This window comes from Denticeps clupeoides, chromosome 9 (genome assembly GCF_900700375.1).
Source record: "Denticeps clupeoides chromosome 9, fDenClu1.1, whole genome shotgun sequence".
NCBI classification, from domain to species: domain Eukaryota; kingdom Metazoa; phylum Chordata; class Actinopteri; order Clupeiformes; family Denticipitidae; genus Denticeps; species Denticeps clupeoides.
In genome coordinates this window covers 979,361-999,715 of record NC_041715.1, presented here as the reverse complement: position 1 = coordinate 999,715, position 20,355 = coordinate 979,361, and the positions used below count along the sequence as shown (strand labels likewise).

General features: G+C 45.2%; 1 protein-coding gene across 14 annotated transcripts; it reads left to right on the top strand.

Annotated features, from left to right (window-relative positions):
- The first annotated feature begins 94 nt into the window (after positions 1–94).
- abi2a (abl-interactor 2a) lies at positions 95–19,912 on the top strand. Of its 14 annotated transcripts, none has more exons than XM_028991899.1 (12): positions 101–572; positions 11,145–11,312; positions 11,610–11,786; positions 11,940–11,957; positions 12,770–12,867; positions 13,924–14,040; positions 14,713–14,816; positions 15,211–15,375; positions 16,074–16,235; positions 17,991–18,077; positions 18,240–18,395; positions 18,622–19,912. In XM_028991899.1, exons 1-12 carry the CDS (start codon positions 456–458, stop codon positions 18,795–18,797), a joined length of 1,545 nt encoding a protein of 514 aa, XP_028847732.1. In that variant the 5' UTR covers positions 101–455; the 3' UTR covers positions 18,798–19,912. The 14 variants fall into 14 exon arrangements, with proteins under 14 accessions (XP_028847746.1, XP_028847747.1, XP_028847739.1 ...); XM_028991901.1 differs by having other exon boundaries at positions 102–572; positions 14,716–14,816; XM_028991905.1 differs by lacking the exon at positions 101–572 and adding an exon at positions 1,378–1,429.
- Positions 19,913–20,355: the final 443 nt, after the last annotated feature.

Genomic DNA, 20,355 nt, shown 5'->3' with positions numbered 1-20,355 from the left:
TTTTAATCATTTTAATCATTTGAGTGGCCTAGTGGGTAACACACTGGCCTATGAACCAGAAGACCCAGGTTCAAACCCCACTTACTACCATCGTGTCCCTGAGCAGGACACTTAACCCTGAGTGTCTCCAGGGGGGGACTGTCCCTGTAACTACTGACTGTAAGTCCCTCTGGATAAGGACGTCTGGTAAATGTTGTAAATGCAGGACGACCGTCTGCTGCCCCCGTCTGGCGTGAAAACGCAACTTTCTCCTTTTCGTTCGTTCATTAAAAATTAAAAAAGAAGAAGAATAAATTTGACGTGGTGAACCGAGTATAAAAATGTGACCCCAGGAGCGGCTGGTTGAAATGATTGTGAATGGCGAGTTGTAACGGGGATGTAACGGGGATGTAACGGGGGCGGCGGAGTAAAACCGTGCGCGTCCCCGTGTGCGCGTCCACGCCGGGCAGCGGAAGATGGCGGAGCTGCAGATGCTCCTGGACGAGGAGATCCCCGCCGGACGCCGAGCGCTGCTGGACAGCTGCGGGAACCTGGAGCGGGTGGCGGAGTACTGCGAGAGCCGCTACACGCAGGTACGACGTTTACACCACGTTTACACCGCGTTTACACTCCCACTGCTCATTAAAACTTTTTCAGATGTCTGCATTTCCACATTGATGGGATTTGTGTGGATAATCTGGATTATTTTGTGTTTACCTTGTACTACCGTGCTTGTACTAAACTAGTTGGCTGGGGGGGGGGGTCACCGGCCACGCCCCCTCCGCTTTACATTATTTCATACGGGAGCTTCTTCTGCGTGGAGGGAGTCTCCGGTCACGCCCCCTCCGTATGACATTTTATACAGAATCCCGGGGGGGGCGTGGCTTCGCCCTGCAGATGTGGGTGTAATATGTGGGTGCACTTAAATTTAATAAGAATCTGTAATTATTGTGTAATTCCCTCAATTTCGGAGAATGTCAGTGTTCCGGTGTGTAGAAACCACAATTATACACAAATCACAGGGCCCGGTGAGTGGGCGGGGTTTCGATGACGTGTGAACACTGTAAAACCATGACTATACATCACATTTACATTTACAACATTTACCAGACGCCCGTATCCAGAGCGATTTACAACATGCTTCCATGTCACCATGGATGAAGAGATCAGTTCTGGTTCACCAGGACCCCCAACTATGAATACAATCTTTTTATTCACTCTGTTCTAGTTTCTATACAGAAGTCAGACAAGAAGAAGGTTACAAGTTCATCTAAATCTTCTCTAAAGAGGAAGGTCTTGAGCTGCCGTGTGAAGGTGCTCAGTGACTGAGCTGGAAGTTCATTCCACCACCGAGGGGCCAAGACGGAGAAGAGTCTAGATGAGCGTCTTCCTTTTACCTTCAGAGATGGAGGGACCAGGCGAGCAGTACTGGAGGCTCGGAGTATACCAGGTGCAGTGCGAGGTGTAATAAGGGCTGTGAGGTAGGATGGTGTACAGACTATACAGACTAGATATCATCATCTTCCTAAAAATGTCCTGATTTTGCCTTCAGTTGATCAGATCAGCTGATAAAGGAAATCACGCGACTTTGTGATTCGAGCTAAATACGGTAATGCATGTTTCTGAAGAGTTCTGTTAGTCCAGGAAGGACATCACGGCGGCTCCTATTGCTTTAATAAAAGCCTTAAAACACAATTTCAGGCCCCAAGTTTACTTTCAGTTGCTCTAAGAAGCTATCCTTATTTTGCACTGTTTTCACTTTAATTCTATTTTGTAATTTTGAGTTTAAGAGTAATAGAGAAATGAATCTTTTTTCATTCCGATATCTAAATTGGAATTGTCAACGAATGTGTAAACAACCGAGAATCGAATTGACGGTAAAAATGCATGCTAGATGACTGGTGTGGGACGGCCATCGGCCACGCCTGGTCTGGCCTACAGGAGCTGTGGGGAACCGCAGTGTTCCTCGGCACCATCGTCCCCGCGGCCCGGGTCCTCTGCTTTTAGGCAGAAGGTCGTGTGTGGAATGTGTGCGGACGTTCTGCTGCACTTCGCCTCGTTGTCACGGTTTGTGGGGACTGAGAGAATTTGCATTTATATTTCCATCCTTTAACCAATCAAATGAACTTCATCTCGTTTTTTTCTAACATATTTAATATATTTATTAGAAAGTCGAGTCGCCGTCTGTCTTTTATCTGGGGCCAGTGGTGGCCTAGCAGTTAAGGAAGCGGCCCCGTAATCAGAAGGTTGCCGGTTCGAGGTGCCAAGGTGCCACTGAGCAAAGCAGCGTCCCCACACACTGCTCCCCGGGCGCCTGTCATGGTCCCACTGTCACCAAGGGTGACGGTTTTAATTCAAATGTAAGCCTTTTTGTCACCGACTGCTTCTTGTGTTTTAGTTTAATTTCCTATAAAAATCATCATCATAATTAGAATTTACGTAGCGCCTTTCACAAACCCAAGGTCCTGTGTCTATATCAGTTTCACACAGAACGTGGTCCTCACCCCTCGATGTTCCGAAGTGCCGAAGGTGATCTGAGCATAGAACCCGGTTAGAACCCGGTCCTCCCAGCGAACCTACACGTGAAGGCCCGTATTCGTGCTGTAGATAAGATAGGTACGATGGGATCGATCTTTATGTGATTTTATCAGCGCGGGGAGTACAGTTAAGACCGGAAATAACTGATTTAAATAACAAACACGTAGAATAGTAGTAAACATACAAATTACACTGGAATTTTTTTTTGCAATGGATCTTTAGAGTCTATTGCACCTTGTGTGAAAATATTGCACATTACTGCACATAATTGCACATTTTCTGGAGATATACCACATGGATGACAGTGTAGAGTCTGGATCGTGTTTTGTCCTGGTTTTCGGTTCTAGATCTGTAAATGAGGAACGAGGAGCTGTCCTGTCCGTCAGAACGCAGATCTGCGCAGGTATGTTAAGCGTTGCATGGTGAACGTGGCCTTCTCTCGTGAGTGAAGATGTTTGCGCTGCGACACCAGACCATTTAGGGTAACGTGGGAAGGAAATTCCCGCCTCTTTTTACGGTCCAGGGGTCTGTAACAGGAACCAGAGCCTGGCGTTCCATCTAGTGCAGCGTTTCCCGACCCTGGTCCTGGAGGAACGTCTGCCAAAGAGTCTTCACTCCAGCCCAACCTTATTTAGGCTCTGGTGCTACTTAACGGCCTAATAATGAGTGGAGCAGATTGTGAAGATATGCGGGTTGGGCAGATGTTCCTCCAGGACCAGGGTTGGGAAACCGACCAACCATTCAGCACAGATCCAGCAGTGTGTGGCTGATACTTCTGATATTCATTTTATTTTTATTACATATATGCATGTTGCCAGTCAACACTGGGGGGTAAAGATGAAATGTTGGGGTGATCTGTTGGTGTTTACATTTACATTTACGGCATTTACCAGACGCCCTTATCCAGAGCGACTTACAGTCAGTAGTTACAGGGACAGTCCCCCCCTAGAGACACTCAGGGTTAAGTGTCCTGCTCAGGGACACGATGGTAGTAAGTGGGGTTTGAACCTGGGTCTTCTGGTTCATAGGCGAGTGTTTTACCCACTAGGCTACTACCACCCTAGTGTTAATAATCATTAATAATAATCTCATACTCTTCCTACCATAACTTCTTCTTTTTTTTTTTTGTAATACAACCTCAGGTGACATGATAAATCATGTTAGAATCATTTGGTTCATGTTGGTTATGTTTTTATGAAAGACTGCATTTTAGTATTAAGCCGGAGAGGATATTTATTTTTGTCCAAATCCCGCTTACATTGATATTCAGCAGGATAATGATTCCAGAATGCGTGAGGAACACCGCAACATGATTTATCAGAGGAATTCACCACTGTCGTGGTTATCAAGGTACCTTCAGATGTCTTGTGGTCTCCATAAACTTTTATTGTACATCATATTTCAATGTAAATACAACTGAATAATTCAGAAGATGCCATTCAGACCATTTAAAATTTATTTCTGAAGGTGGCATCTCTTCGTTTATCTGCTCCTGTGTTCCTGTTGCACTGGCGCTCCAGCTACGCCTACTTCCAGATACACCACACTGTGGGACCGCGCCTGAAGATGTAATGTTCTCGCTGTCCTCTCGCTTGGTCACGGCTCATATTCCAGCTGCTCTCTGTTTGGACGGGATTGTGCTTCAGCTGGACGTGGTGCTCTTTTTTGATTATAGGACCATCGTGTAAAATCCTTATGTGAGCCCCGCCCACTTTTTTGAGTTGCTTTATTTGGGGGCTGTAGCCACGTCACTCATCACATATCACAGTATTTTAACTGTGTTTTATATTTTTAGATTATTATATTTTATGCTGTCACAATTATCGCCATCGTAATACTGTCAATTGAAAAAAATGTCATTAACTACAAAAATAATAATTACTATCATTACAGAGATTCCATAGATAATATTCAATATTATTAGAACCATTACAGAGACCCGTCAGGCTGTAAAGAGACGTTCTATTCACATTGTTTACAGCAGAAATGGTGAACTGACAGCCAATCAAATCCATTTACACAGTTGTCACGAGCTGGATTGTTGTGGGCTGCGTTGTGGCCGATTGGTTACCATCGATTCAAGCATGTAGAGCAAGTGGAGCCATGGTGGAATGATGGAATATGGCCTCAGCTGGGAATGCGGCCGTTGTATCAGGGCGCTGCGCTCCCATCTAGGTCAGGGTGGAAAAACGTGTCGGTCAGGGGGAGGGGGTTTACTCTAGCAGAATACTGCGCTGTCAGGGCTTATAACGCTCCCGGATCTGGGCTCGCTCTGCACCACCCTGCCACACGTCTGTTGCACAGTAGATCCGTGAGGGTCTGGACCATTTCGATGTAAAGGAGCCGTAATACTGGTATCAGCTGACATTCCCGATTCATCAGGACATCAACACTTCATGTTATTAAAAGATGAAGTTGACACTTTATTCATGTTTTCAACCTCATATGTTGCATTTACATTTCAGGTGTCAGCCTTCTGACTGATGCATCACTAATAGAAAGTTGTGTCTTTGGTTGAAAGGAAAGATTTGAACCTCATTATTTTATGCAGATGTTTCCCGGACTGCAAATATTGCCTGCTGCTCGGTAAATTAATTTATAGGCCAGTAACCAAAGCCAATGACGATAACTTTTGTATTAGTATTTAGGAGAAATCTCTTAATCCCCCTCAGATGGGACTCTCCGGTCACGTTTGATGGGACGAGGGATTCGAACCTTTTTGATGTGATGAAGATAAGACGAGATATAAATGCTGGTCATGTGACGATAGCTATAATATATAGTGAAATATATCATTATATATTATAGTAATATTGTTGACTTATACAAACTAGACTAAAATGTCTGTTCATTTTCGCTGATGAAAACGAGACAAGCCGCTATTTCCTCTCGTTTAGTCGTGTTTTGTCTGTTCTACTCGGTACTAGTGCTATATTGACTGGGTTGAATAAAATTTAATTACTAAAAAAAAGAGGTTGAAATACCATTTCATTAACTAACATTAGACATAAATAACATCAGTTCTCGTTGACTAAAACTAGACTAAAACAAGACTAAAATGTTCAGAATTTTAGTTGACTGAGACTCGATTTGACTAAAATGAGTCTGGACGTAATAAAAGCTAAAGTGACAGTTGGAAACAAAGACTCGACTAAAATTAAAACAGGCCGCTATAATTCGATCCCACCACAATGTTGGTTTCGGCAGCAGCTTGTGCCGGGCTGCAGGCGGCTGCTGCGTATTGATCTGTGATCGGTTTTGTGCGAAATTGATCCCTGTGTGAGTGTTGGTTTGTGCTCAAATTGTTCCCTGTGACCCTGACCTGAAGGTTTAGGAGGTTTAGAAAGTATCTGAATCTGAATCCTCTACTTATGGAAGGTTCTTCAGGACTGGCGAGTGACTGTGGAGGAATACGCTGTAGTCGCAGCCGTACTAGAGTTCAGTTGTCCAGACGGAACGTTGTATGTTGGCCCTGTGATTATTCACATTGCTTGTGGGAGGCTGGAAGCTCTCCTCTGTGTGGGTGAGATGGGGGTGTGCATGATGCCTTCTGAGGCGGATATTCTGTATTTCAAGTGAGTTGTATGATGGGAAATCCCAGGTCCACGGCGTTTTGTGCTTTTGGTGTCAATGGCTTGAGGTGCCATGTGGGGATTAGTCTGTGGGGAACGTTTTGCGAGTAAAATGTATAAAAGAGCTTTCTCTTGTGGGCTGAGAAGCTCTTCATTGGAAGCGGAAGGAGCAAGAACTTCTACGAGAATAAAAAGCTGAAGAAACTGGGATGCAGGGAGTACTGACACTGATTGACATCCGGTCTGACCAATCAGTGTCCCTCTGTGTTTTTTGCTCCGCCTTGTTGTTCCAGCACAGCACGCTGGTGGGTGGTGGTGTAATATTCTTCATGAGAGCTTTGCGGTCCTCCTGGGAGAAGGTCTGTCGGTGCTGAAGGTCCAGAACGCGGTTCTGAAGGCTGCACGGATGCTTTGTTTGGAGTAATTCTGCTGTTTGTTAAAGGGTTCTGCTCGACATTTCTCCTCTGAGGAGAGGGGCGTTGGGGGTGCAGGGCGTGGAATAGGGGGTGGAATAGGCAGTATAGGCAAACGCCATCCGTCCACGGGGCGCCACGAACGGAGGAAGAAGAAAGAGTTTCGTAAAACCAGTTTGTATGAATGTGTCTGTTAATATGAAAAGAAGGAGGGAGCCCACGTGAATTTACCTGCGTAGCAAAACGCTTTCAAGTCCTCCATGACAACGCTTCTTCCCAGGGGGAACGTAACCGGACGTGATTGAGGAGCACCGGCCTACAGCAGCTCACTGTCGCCCCTTGAGGCCTGCAGTGGAATCACACGACAGGGCAGGCCACAGCTAGCTGGTCATCAGGGTAACTAGTAATGAGTTAGAGCTTCTGCACTGGCTGATGGGTAATCTGTGGGTGAGAAGACTGGACTGGCCGCTTGTTTGAAGAACTACTCTAATTAGCATGTGAGCTGAAGAAAATGGAAGCAGCTACAGGCGTTGATTGAAAAAAAAAAAAACGATATATTTTAGTTGAATTTCATGCTCTTCACATTCTGCCCTGTTTCGCTTATTTATCGATGTTTTCAAATGCGCACGCCATATTTCATCACCAAATGCCAATGCTAATAATCTTTGACTCAACATGTGTCTTTTGCTTTTTATTTACATTTTTATTCCATAAATGTCACTTAAACCAAAATTCCGATTGATCGGACGTTGCTCAGGAGAGAAGACAGGTCACTTCTGTGGAAGGACAGTCGTGCCATTCAGGAATACGGGGGACGGGTCCCTCTCTTTCTGTGTGTTGGAGAACAGAGGGATGGAGCTGCTGTAGGGATTCTGGACTTGAGGGGGTGGATTTTCTCCCTGGAAGATCATGATGATTCTTTTTCTCAGCCGCCCACATAATGGTCGCCTACACAGGCGTGTGTGTGTGTGTGTGTGTGTGTGTGTGTGTGTGTGTGTGGTGATGTAAGTCCCCAGGAACAAAAACCAGTGAAATGGGGCCGATGGTTGTGCAGAGTGGCCGCATCGACGTAAAGTGACGTGAATGTGAAGGACGGTGTACGGTGCACACAACCTGCATTTTACCCGCAACCTTCCGATTCCGGGTTCCGCTTCCTCACCTCTGCCTAGCGGGTCTGTATGTATGTACGAAATAAACTGAATTCATTCCTAGTGTTTTACACTAAGAACTTGAGAACTGAAAATTTCAAAACCCATCTTATCTGGTCTGTTTAATGGTGGCCCGTAATCAGAAGGTTGCCGGTTAGAATCTTGAGGCAAGGTGCCACTGAGGTCCCGTCCCCACACGCTGCTCCCCGGGCGCCTGTCATGGTACCCACTGTCACCAAGGGTGACGGTTAAATACAGAGGACACGTGTCACCGCGTGCTGCGTTGCAGCGTCTCACGAGTGACAATCACGTCACATTCACTTTCATATAATATATATACAGTAACATATATTGGCACTCTGCTTTTCACCACCGTTATTATTCTGCATCCTGATAACTGTTATTAATTCTCTCGATTTTTAACCTGCTGTTTGTAGAATGTGCAACATGCGCCAGATAAAGAGAAGACATCCCCCCGTGTTACACAATGCTGCTTGTTCAGCGACAGATGTGATGTGATGCAGTGCGGCCTGGTGGTCTCTACACGGGTCCCGCTGACGCTTTCTTCTCTTTTTAATTTATCCTTCTTCTCATTGCATTCGTTATCCAGCGAAAAAATGCACAATCGGCCTCAATTAACTAGGTCGAAAAGAAAATGGCGCTCCTGTAATGGCAACGTTGCGTAACAGCCCGGTTATATAATCTGCGGTCTGCTGCGGTCACTCCTCCGAGGGCCTGTGTGCGTTCCATGATGCTGCCGCCATAATTACCAGTGATCAGGTTTACTGTGGAAATATGATCAGCTCCATGAAACCTTCATTTAATTTGTTTTATTTTAGTTATATTGCTTATGTTATTTTCATCATGTTAAAATGTTCATTTGTTTCATATTAGATATATTGTGTATGTTACTCTCATCATGTTAAAATTTAAATAGTTTCATATTAGATATATTGTGTATGTTACTTTCATCATGTTAAAATGTTAATTTGTTTCATATTAGATATATTGTGTATGTTACTCTCATCATGTTAAAATTTAAATAGTTTCATATTAGAAATATTGTGTATGTTACGCTCATCATGTTAAAATTTAAATAGTTTCATATTAGATATATTGTGTATGTTACTTTCATCATGTTAAAATTAAAATTAGTTTCATATTAGATATATTGTGTATGTTACTTTCATCATGTTAAAATGTTAATTTGTTTCATATTAGATATATTGTGTATGTTACTCTCATCATGTTAAAATTTAAATAGTTTCATATTAGAAATATTGTGTATGTTACTCTCATCATGTTAAAATTTAAATAGTTTCATATTAGAAATATTGTGTATGTTACTCTCATCATGTTAAAATTTAAATAGTTTCATATTAGAAATATTGTGTATGTTACTCTCATCATGTTAAAATTAAAATTTGTTTCATATTAGATATATTGTGTATGTTACTCTCATCATGTTAAAATTTAAATAGTTTCATATTAGAAATATTGTGTATGTTACGCTCATCATGTTAAAATTTAAATAGTTTCATATTAGATATATTGTGTATGTTACTTTCATCATGTTAAAATTAAAATTAGTTTCATATTAGATATATTGTGTATGTTACTTTCATCATGTTAAAATGTTAATTTGTTTCATATTAGATATATTGTGTATGTTACTTTCATCATGTTAAAATGTTAATTTGTTTCATATTAGAAATATTGTGTATGTTACTCTCATCATGTTAAAATTAAAATTTGTTTCATATTAGATATATTGTGTATGTTACTCTCATCATGTTAAAATTTAAATAGTTTCATATTAGAAATATTGTGTATGTTACGCTCATCATGTTAAAATTTAAATAGTTTCATATTAGATATATTGTGTATGTTACTTTCATCATGTTAAAATTAAAATTTGTTTCATATTAGATAAATTGTGTATGTTACTCTCATCATGTTAAAATGTTAATTGTCCTGGATTTTCCCAGAATTCTCTCCTGCACTCTGGCCTACTTAAACCCCGACGGCCATTCATCAATTGGTGAATTGCATTCCTGCATTTCAGTGTTCCACAGCGATTGCCTTCATTGATTTGGCTGGGGTTCAGTGTGAGTGTGTGGGCGCTGACCCCTTTACACAAGCGTTTCACAATTTATCGCCTGTGTTCACGTTTATTCCGGGCCTGTCAATCTATCAAAAGGTAAATGCACGACTTGCACACAGAGCCGTCGAGGTTGACGCTTCCTAGAACATGTAGAACTGGTACAGAGACGAGTGTGGAAAAGAGGCTCATGCAACGCGTTTCTGCGCCAGCCAATCAAAGCCACTTGTGCAATTTTCCTGAATGTGAACGCATTGGCCAATCGGGGTGGGGGGGGGGTTATTGTAACCAAGAAACTAAACTTTGTGGTAAATGTGTGTGAATGAGGACGTAGAGCATTTGTCATCTTGTCCATTGATTGGTTGCTGTGTGGTTGACAGTAGGTCGAGGTCCTACTGTCCTACTGTCCTACTGACAGTAGGTCGAGGTCCTACTGTCACGAGGTCCTACTGTCACTGGTCATAGGACCAGTCTGGGTTTTGGTCGAGAATGCAGAAACTTGTCTGAGAGTCATGTGACTTGAGAAGATTAATGTAGAGAGTGGGAATTCCACACCTACACAAACTCACACATTTTGCACATCTCTGCTCTTTTTGCACATTCCTGCACATTTTGCACGTTTGTCTTGTCTTGTGTGTCCTGTTTGAAATATCCAACATATCCTCTTACATTCATGCTCCTGTTTGTCCTGTTCATGGTACAGAAAAGTTCTAATTTTCTCCTATAGAGACACTGTACAGTAAGTTTTAGTTTTAGTTTTAGATTGTATAATTTAGTTTAGTGTATTTGTACATCTACAGTACAGGCCAAAAGTTTGGACACCTTCTCATTCAACGTGTTTTCTTTGTCTTCATGACCATTTACGTTGGTAGATTCTCACTGAAGGCATCAGAACTATGAATGAACACACGTGGAGTTCTGTACTTAACAAAAAGTGGAGACCTGACCTCCACAGTCACCGGACCTGAACCCAATCCAGATGGTTTGGGGTGAGCTGGACCAACAAGTGCTAAACACCTCTGGGAACTCCTTCAAGACTGTTGGAGAAGCATTTCAGGTGACGACCTCTTGAAGCTCATCGAGAGAATGCCAAGAGTGTGCAAAGCAGTAATCAGAGCAAAGAAACTAGAATATAAAATATGTTTTCACTTATTTCACCTTTTTTTGTTAAGTACAGAACTCCTTGTGTGCTCATTCATAGTTTTGATGCCTTCAGTGAGAATCTACCAACGTAAATGTACTGTGGGGTCTGTGTGAAACAGTATTTAAATTCACGGTGTACTGTGTATACTGTTGAATCTTGAATCTCTTGAAAAACACCGACTGACACAGCAGACCGCGGTAGTGGTGAGTAAATAGTCTTGGTTTAATTATGTGAATTCTCCCCCCTCAGTCTCCAGATAAGCACCGAGCTCTGGAGGAGACCAAGAGCTACACCACCCAGTCTCTGGCCAGCGTGGCCTACCTGATCAACACACTCGCCAACAATGTCCTACAGATGCTGGACATCCAGGCGTCCCAGCTGCGGCGCATGGAGTCTTCAGTCAACCACATCTCACAGGTACGAGACCACTAGACAGATAGATAGATGCTATATATGTGGTAGTTGTAGTGGCCTAGTGGGTAACACACTCGCCTGTGAACCAGAAGACCCAGGTTCAAACCCCACTTACTACCATCGTGTCCCTGAGCAGGACACTTAACCCTGAGTGTCTCCAGGGGGGGGACTGTCCCTGTAACTACTGATTGTAAGTCACTCTGGATAAGGACGTCTGGTAAATGCTGTAAATGTAATCAAGGGGACCTCGGTGGCGCCCCGGCGGTCCTGAGGATTTACCCGGTGTCTCTCTTCCATCAGACTGTGGACATCCACAAGGAGAAAGTGGCCCGGCGGGAAATCGGCATCCTGACCACCAATAAAAACACATTGCGGATGCACAAAATCATCGCCCCAGCCAATCCCGAGAGGCCCGTGCGCTACATCAGGAAACCGATCGACTACGCCGCGCTGGACGACGCCGGCCACGGCGTGAAGGTACGCCGGGCGACGCCCGCGTTGGGTCCGGACTAACGAACCCGGCTGGCTTGTTTCATGTCCTAACCTCTGTTGTCTGTTTCTCTCGGGCCTGTGGCTAACCCGAATGTGGTTCCGCCCGCTCCGTCTTCTCCGCCTCTCCCGCACGCTAAGTGGCTGCTTAGATCCAAGGTAGGTCCCCTCCCGGCTCCGCACCGAGAAACAGAGGGGACGGAGACAGCAGAACATGGGCACTGTGGTGGCCTAGCGGTTACGGAAGCGGCCCTGTAAACCGGTTGCCGGTTCGAATCCCGATCCGCCAAGGTGCACTTGAGGTGCCACTGAGCAAAGCACCGTCCCCACACACTGCTCCCCGAGCGCCTGTCATGGCTGCCCACTGCTCACTCAGGGTGATGAGTTAAATACAGAGGACACATTTCACTGTGTGCACCGTGTGCTGTGCTGCTGTGTATTATTAATAATATTAGTAGTGGTTTTCTTCTCTCCGGTCCCGTCAACGCGGCGGCTGCCAGAACGCACTGAGCTGCAGCCAAATCTGCTCTGTTGGAGCCAGAGGGAGGGAGGGAGGGAAGGAAGAGTAGGAAATGGAGGCCAGGGAGGAAAACGCAAGAAGAGAGAAAGATGTGAGAAGAGCGTTTTCTCTACTTCAGACGTGACCGTGTCAGAGACGGCTGTTCAGTAAAATATCACGATGCCACCGTTACCGCGGGCATCATGTCACGATATGACTCCCACCGCAAATCTTCTAGCTGATGAGCTGAAGGTCATAATCAAATTAAAAAGGTAAATCTTCATATATGCAACAGTCCGGGGGTTCATGTCATATGAACTTTTTGGCTCTTCCAGAAGAATCAACACTAAATCAATAGTAAAAGTAGCATAATCCTGCAGTACAAGATTACACACAATACAGGGAATATCAAACAGGGGTAGATGAATATGTAATATGTATATTCTGTGACTAAAGCCTCTTTCACCTGCAGGCCGGCACGCAGAACATGAAGATGGGGGGTCCCCACTGCACCACCCCTCCGACACAGAAGCCTCCCAGCCCCCCGATTCCGCGCAAAGGCACCATCGGGTACGTAACCCCATCTTCCTCCACAACGCTGCCCCCTACAGGCCGTCTACTTTACTCCGGGTTCCCATGCGTCTTATAAAACCTGGAAAAGCCGCAGAATTCCCAGTCGCGGGTAACCAGTGTAGCGAGAGATGCAGAGATACATTTCCGGAAAAGTCCTCCTTTTTATGCCTGTCACGGATCCTGGAGAATGAAAGAAGATCTTTACCGATGATGATGATGATGATGATGATGTGGCTCGTGTGCGGTGGCAGTTGTGGTTGGATTAAACCATGGTGGTGGTGAGACCACATCTACTCCACAATGGCAGAGAACCTGAGAACGGGATCAGAACATTCTGGAAAACGCACTGGCAGGATCAGTTTTTAGATTCTGATTTAGATTCTGAGTCGGGGCCAAAGGATTTGTGGCCTTTTAGCTGCCATTTAATCGTCTGGAGTGGTTAATAGTGTGGTGGTGTAAAATACTTTACTTTACTTTACTTTACTTTACTTTACTTTACTTATCCAAAGCGAATTGCATGAGGACGACACCAGCAATTCTCGTTCAGCTTCTATAGATTTTGAGTTACAAAACTATAATACCGCTATACTAAATACAGAGGACACATTTCACCATGTCACCGTGTGCTGTGCTGCAGTGTCTCACCGTGACAATTCACTTCAAATGACCTTTAGGAGCATGTGTTCGGAAGCAGAAATGAAAAATGTCATTTCTGCCATGAGTAAGGAAGGTAAACACATTCCCCGCTTCGCTCTGCATGTCACCGCGATCAAACCTCCACAGACAATGGACGCCATTTCTGTGCGGTGACCTCCTTTTACTTTGAATAAACGTGTTTTTTTTTTCATGAAAAACGTCTGGGAATTCATTTACGTAGACGATTTATTCTGATTTTATCTTTGATTTATGATTTATTGAGAAATTAGCATCTGCATTGTTTTAAATGATTTAATTGAAAATTGAATAATTTTTCCATTGACTGGTGAATTGTAAATGAGAGATGAATTCCCACGCTGTTTCATATCAGTTCATTTACTGTCTGTTGCACCACAGACGACACTCCCCCTACAGGACGCTCGAGCCAGTGCGTCCCCCCGTGGTCCCCAACGACTACGTCCCCAGTCCCACGCGCAACACGGCGCCCGTTAACCAGAGGAACCGCACGCACAGGTACCCCCGAAACCCCGAACCTTCAACCTCCCGTCGACTGGACATTTTCTGGATTTCTGATTGTATTTAGCATATTTTAATTAAAATTCAAAATTCTTGATTATTTTAAATTCACCGGTGTTGAGGCGGATTAATGTTCCATCTGACAATATGTGTAAATCAGAAAAAATTCTTTAAAAAAATGTTAAACCAGAAGGCCTGTAAATGGAGTTTTAAAAATGTTAAGAAATGTATGCAGGAAAACCTATATATTATTCCAATATTAAATATTATAAAATGTAATATTCACTACAAGCTCAGTGTTATTATCACAGAAAAGGATGAAACTTATGTAATTCTCAATATGTAAATAGATATCTTGGGCTGACTGGAGACACCCAGGTTATCGTTGTTGGACATTATGCTATAAAGTTTTAAGTTATTTAACTTGTCGTGCCCATATGTGTTTTTTTCTGGTGGACATCCTGGGACGTTTGAAGTAGAAGACTCACCACCGCTCTCCGTCTTTAGCTGTCTCATGTAACGCCACCTCAGACACCCTGCAGTGAAGTGAACGAAGGGTCAAACTAACTAGTTTAACCGGACTAACCGTCTTAACCAGCTCAGGCCTTCTTGCCCGGCAGTGGGACACGTCTGGCGTCAGGTTCAGTTTGGATTCTCTTTCGTTGGCAGCAGCAGCGGCAGCGGCGGCGGCGGCAGTCGAGAGAACAGTGGGAGTGGCAGCGTGGGGGTACCAGTCGCCGTGCCGACGCCCTCCCCGCCCAGCAACTTCCCAGGTGCGTTACACCCCCTAATACACTCACTCGGATTCATCATTTATAATAAATCATTCATAATGAAATCATTCAGATGAATTCATCTCAGTTGATTGAATGGATTGGATGTCATAAATACTATGAATTAATCTTTAAATCTGGTCCAGTTGTCCTCATTATTTCATTACTAATAATTGTGACTTTTTTTCTTCTCCAAGTATTATTTATTTCAGTGTTGAATGAGAATATTTTTAATTATCCAAGATAATGTGCCCCTAAGTCTATAAGTGCATAAAAGAAAATGAGAAGTGCAACTGACCCACACACACAAGGCCCTCTGTCCTGATCTCCTTTCACCTGCATGCTCGAACCCGTGCCTGCTTCTTCTCCACTTCTGAAGCTTCTGCTGTTGCAGGTGCTTCCTCTGCTCCGCCTTCCTCTTCGACTTCCTCTTCTTCCTCTGTCTCTAAGACGCCCCCCCCACAAAACACTGATCCCGAGTCCCCTCAGCCCCTCACACCCGCCTCTGAGCTCCAACGCGCTCCACCCGAATCCCCCCAGACCCCTCCTGCTGCCACGGGTGAGTCCTGCACGTCTCCGTCCCTGCCCACCGTCCCGATGGAGGAGGGGCGTACGTTTAGTTATTTGGATAGATGAGTACCATTCTAATGAGCCAGGCGGCGTTCGTGCTGCTTGGTAGATTAATATCGGTGCTTGGTGAAGGAACCGTTGGTGAAGGAACCGTGATGTCACCTGGCAGGGTAGGTGTGGGGCTGAACGCGGTGCTATTACTTCTGTTTCTATCCACTTTCTGCTGTAACAAATGCAATTTCCCACTTGTGGGACAAATAAAGGTTGATCTTATCTTATCTTAAAAGAGTGTCTCCAGGGGGGGACTGTCCCTGTAACTACTGATTGTACTGATAAGGTCGTCTGGTAAATGCTGTAAAAATGCTGTGTACTTATATATAGGCACCGTCCCCACACGCTGCTCCCCGGGCGCATGTCATGGTGCCCACTGCTCACCAAGGGTGATGGTTAAATACAGAGGACACATTTCACTGTGTCACCATGTGCTGCGCTGCAGTGTTTCACAATGACTTTTGGACCTTCAGAGTCCATCAGAAACAAATTTTCAGTAACGCATTATCAACATGCCAAGTACTGTATAAGGTCAACTTCATTTTTCAGTCTAAATATTTTTTCTGTAACAACTTTGTATTAGTCAAGTGATATTGGCCTGTGGTGTGTGTTGACCCGCCCCTTTGTGTCGTACAGGATCCAGTCCCATTTTCTACAGCATGAACCGGCCGGTCTCCAGACCGACTCCACCCGCCGTGGGGGGGTCCCTGCCCTACCGTCGTCCCTCCTCCGTCACAGGCCATCCCAACACGCTGCAGAACCAGCAGAACGGGGGACCCTACTATGTCCAGAACCAAGGTACGGGGCTAATGGCAGATACTCTGGGTACCATGGAGATTACCGGCGAAAACACACCTCCTACAACACTCCACTATAACCAGATTAAACCATCTCTAGTAGGGCGGTAGTAGCCTAGTGGGTAACTAGATGGTATAGAGGGCGGTAGTAGCCTAGTGGGTAACTAGGTGGTATAGAGGGCGGTAGTAGCCTAGTGGGTAACTAGGTGGTATAGAGGGCGGTAGTAGCCTAGTGGGTAACTAGGTGGTATAGAGGGCGGTAGTAGCCTAGTGGGTAACTAGGGTAGTATAGAGGGCGGTAGTAGCCTAGTGGGTAACTAGGTGGTATAGAAGGGCGGTAGCGGCCTAGTGGGTAACTAGGTGGTATAGAGGGCGGTAGTAGCCTAGTGGGTAACTAGGTAGTATAGAGGGTGGTAGTTGCCTAGTGGGTAACTAGGTGGTATCGAGGGTGGTAGTAGCCTAGTGGGTAACTAGGTAGTATAGAGGGCGGTAGTAGCCTAGTGGGTAACTAGGTGGTATAGAGGGGCGGTAGTGGCCTAGTGGGTAACTAGGTGGTATAGAGGGGCGGTAGTAGCATAGTGGGTAACTAGGTGGTATAGAAGGGCGGTAGTAGCCTAGTGGTAACTAGGTGGTATAGAGGGCGGTAGTAGCCTAGTGGGTAACTAGGTGGTATAGAGGGTGGTAGTAGCCTAGTGGGTAACTAGATGGTATAGAGGGCGGTAGTAGCCTAGTGGGTAACTAGGTGGTATCGAGGGTGGTAGTAGCCTAGTGGGTAACTAGGTAGTATAGAGGGCGGTAGTAGCCTAGTGGGTAACTAGGTGGTATAGAGGGCGGTAGTGGCCTAGTGGGTAACTAGGTGGTATAGAGGGCGGTAGTAGCATAGTGGGTAACTAGGTGGTATAGAAGGCGGTAGCGGCCTAGTGGGTAACTAGGTGGTATAGAGGGTGGTAGTAGCCTAGTGGGTAACTAGGTGGTATAGAAGGCGGTAGCGGCCTAGTGGGCAAATAGGTAGTATAGAGGGCGGTAGTAGCCTAGTGGGTAACTAGTTGGTATAGAGGGAGGTAGTAGCCTAGTGGGTAACTAGGTGGTATAGAGGGTGGTAGTAGCCTAGTGGGTAACTAGGTGGTATAGAGGGTGGTAGTAGCCTAGTGGGTAACTAGGTGGTATAGAAGGCGGTAGCGGCCTAGTGGGCAAATAGGTAGTATAGAGGGCGGTAGTGGCCTAGTGGGGTAACACACTCGCCTATGAACCAGAAGACCCAGGTTCAAACCCCACTTACTACCATCATGTGCCTGAGCAGGACACTTAACCCTGAGTGTCTCCAGGGGGGGACTGTCCCTGTAACTACTAATTGTAAGTCAGCTCTGGATAAGAATGTCTGGTAAATGCTGTAAATGTAAACGTAAACTTCCATATGGTACATGTTTAGGCTTAAATAATGTTTGTGATAAATGGTTTTTACAACCCTGTGCAGAACAGGTCTTAACTGTTTTTTTTTTTTTTTATAATGATTCTCAGTCGTGCACATGGTGCAGCCGCCACCCTCCAATTCTTCCTCTGTCCCCATCCATCCTGTTTTTTAATGTAGACGTATTAACCTCAGCTCACCTTGGAGTGTGACTAGTTTGTTTCGTCTCAGTGTGTTATCATGCAGGGTGTGTGTTCACACATCAACTAACAAGTCTCTATCTCTCTCTCTCTCTGTCACCTTACACCGCGTCTACTCCCGTCTCATCTGTATGTGTGAATGGTGCAGCCTCCGTAGCCCCGCCTCCCCCCTCCATCCTGCAGATCACACCACAGCTCCCCCTCACCGGCTTCGTGGCACGCGTTCAGGAGACCAGTAAGTTCGCGGTCAGAGGTCAGAGGTCAACGCGCAATTGCATGTTGCACGTCTGAAGTGCGGGTGGACGTGTGCTGGTCAGTGTTCGTGGCTGGAGGCCAGACTGTCCAGTTAGAAACCGTTATCGTGACATGTTGCACAGTGACTCCGCCTCTCCCTCAGTCTCAGACCCGCCTCCGCCGCCTCCCCCTGTCGAGGAAAAGCTGCCGGCAAGCCCTGCTGAGGATTGCGAGGAGGAGGACTCGGCCATGGTGGAGTACAACGACCCTTATGCCGAAGAAGACCCGCCATGGGCGCCGCGGACTTACCTGGAGAAAGGTGTGACGTGTCATATTTTAATGATAATTAATAATTTAGTTAATAACGGTTAATAAATATCTCACCGAGTCCACATGGTGTCGGGAGTGGTGGGCGGGGCCAGATCTGGATTCTGCCGTTTTGATTCTGATTGGTCCAGCATGGCATTGTTTTGTGAAAACGAATGAAAAGCGATGCGCCGCCACACTCTAATGCCATCTTGATGTCCATGTTGTCCCCTGCTCAGTGGTGGCGATCTACGACTACGCCCGGGACAAGGAGGACGAGCTGTCCTTCCAGGAGGGCGCCATCATCTACGTAATCAAGAAGAACGACGACAGCTGGTTCGAGGGGGTGATGGGCGGGACCACCGGCCTGTTCCCTGGCAACTATGTTGAGTCCATCATCCATTACACTGACTGAGGGAACCCCCCCTCCCCAACTAACAGGCCCCGCCCCCTTCACACAGTCAGAAGTCAGAACGTTCCGGATCTCGTAGCCGTGACGGGCCAATGGTGACAGATTCTGCCATTTTTATAAACGGATGAACCTCCACTCTGTTTACTCCCCAGTTATTCATATTTTCCTGTTTGGTAATGACCGAGCCATAACCCTGAGCCGACATCTTGCCCCAGTGCAGTGTGGGTAGTTGGGTTTCAGGTAAAACTTTTCAGTGAAAAAAAAGGGAATTAATGGCACCTTCCGGTAGAAGACAGTGAGGCGGTATTCTGCAAGGAGACGGTGACCATTATTTTATTGAGAATGATTTAAAAGATAAAAGTACTTTTTACAATTCCCTCCCAGCATGTATCTGGTGATGTGGGCTGTGATAAAGATTTTTTTTTTTTCTTGAAGGACATTAAAAACTTCTTCTTGCTTTTACATGTTCTGTCGGTTCCAGATGTTCTGCAGTGGACTTAACCAAGTTGCCCAACTTTTTATTTGTATTCATATATACTGACTTTGCCCTGCAGACTGGTTCTCATGTGAATGTGTGTGTGTAAAATTGTTCTTTCGAAGTAAATTAATATCCGGCAGAGAGGATTTCCCCGCCGTGACAGACGCAGCATGTGGGGCTGGTTCGCATACTTGCTGATAATCTGTATCTTGAAGAACACCCAGAAGCTGAACTGTAATGAATAAAAAGGGGGAGGAGCCTGTAGGCATGATTGACAGCCCTCACTCACCCAGGTATGAACCATCTATTCTCAGTAAGCGTTTTTTCAGGCACAGAGATTATCAGCACATTAAGAACGAATTGTAAATGGTGAACCAGTGAATCAGACCTTCCTGAACACATCTCTGAAACATCTCACGACGTATAAGCTCATAAGGATTTATACTATAAAGATGAAAGTGTTTTGTGGTTTTTAAGAGAAATGAGCACAATGTTTTTCTGTGAAATCTGAATATTTTTGAATATTTTTATGTCAGGTAGGTGCTTTCGTACGTGAGATTCCTGCATGTGGATGTTCCATCTGCTGCTCCTTATATTCAGGGTGGGCGAATGTACAATAAAGTGAATAACGTTGCATTTATGTGCGTCTGTGGCTTTGACTTCTTTTCCTTTTTCTTGCAAAATATCTGTGTGTAAACGGTGAAAATAACGAATCCGCATTTGACAGAGTTCAGTCTTTAAAACCGACACTATTCAGTGTTCAGCTAACAGAAAGTTGGATTTTAATACTCTAATTTACTTTGTGATGGTTAAGTTACCAGTAGTCCAAGTCCGCACAATATGGCCTCTCTCCATACACGTATACAGAGAGACTGAAACTGAGACATAATCAGAAGGTTGGAATCCCGATCCGCCAAGGTGCCATTATGGGGGCTCTCTGAAGTGCCACTGAGCAAAGCACCGTCCCCACACACTGCTCCCCGGGCGCCTGTCATGGTGCCCACTGCTCACCGAGGGTGATGGTTAAATACAGAGGACACGTTTCACCGTGTGCATCGTGTGCTGTGCTGCTGTGTATCACAA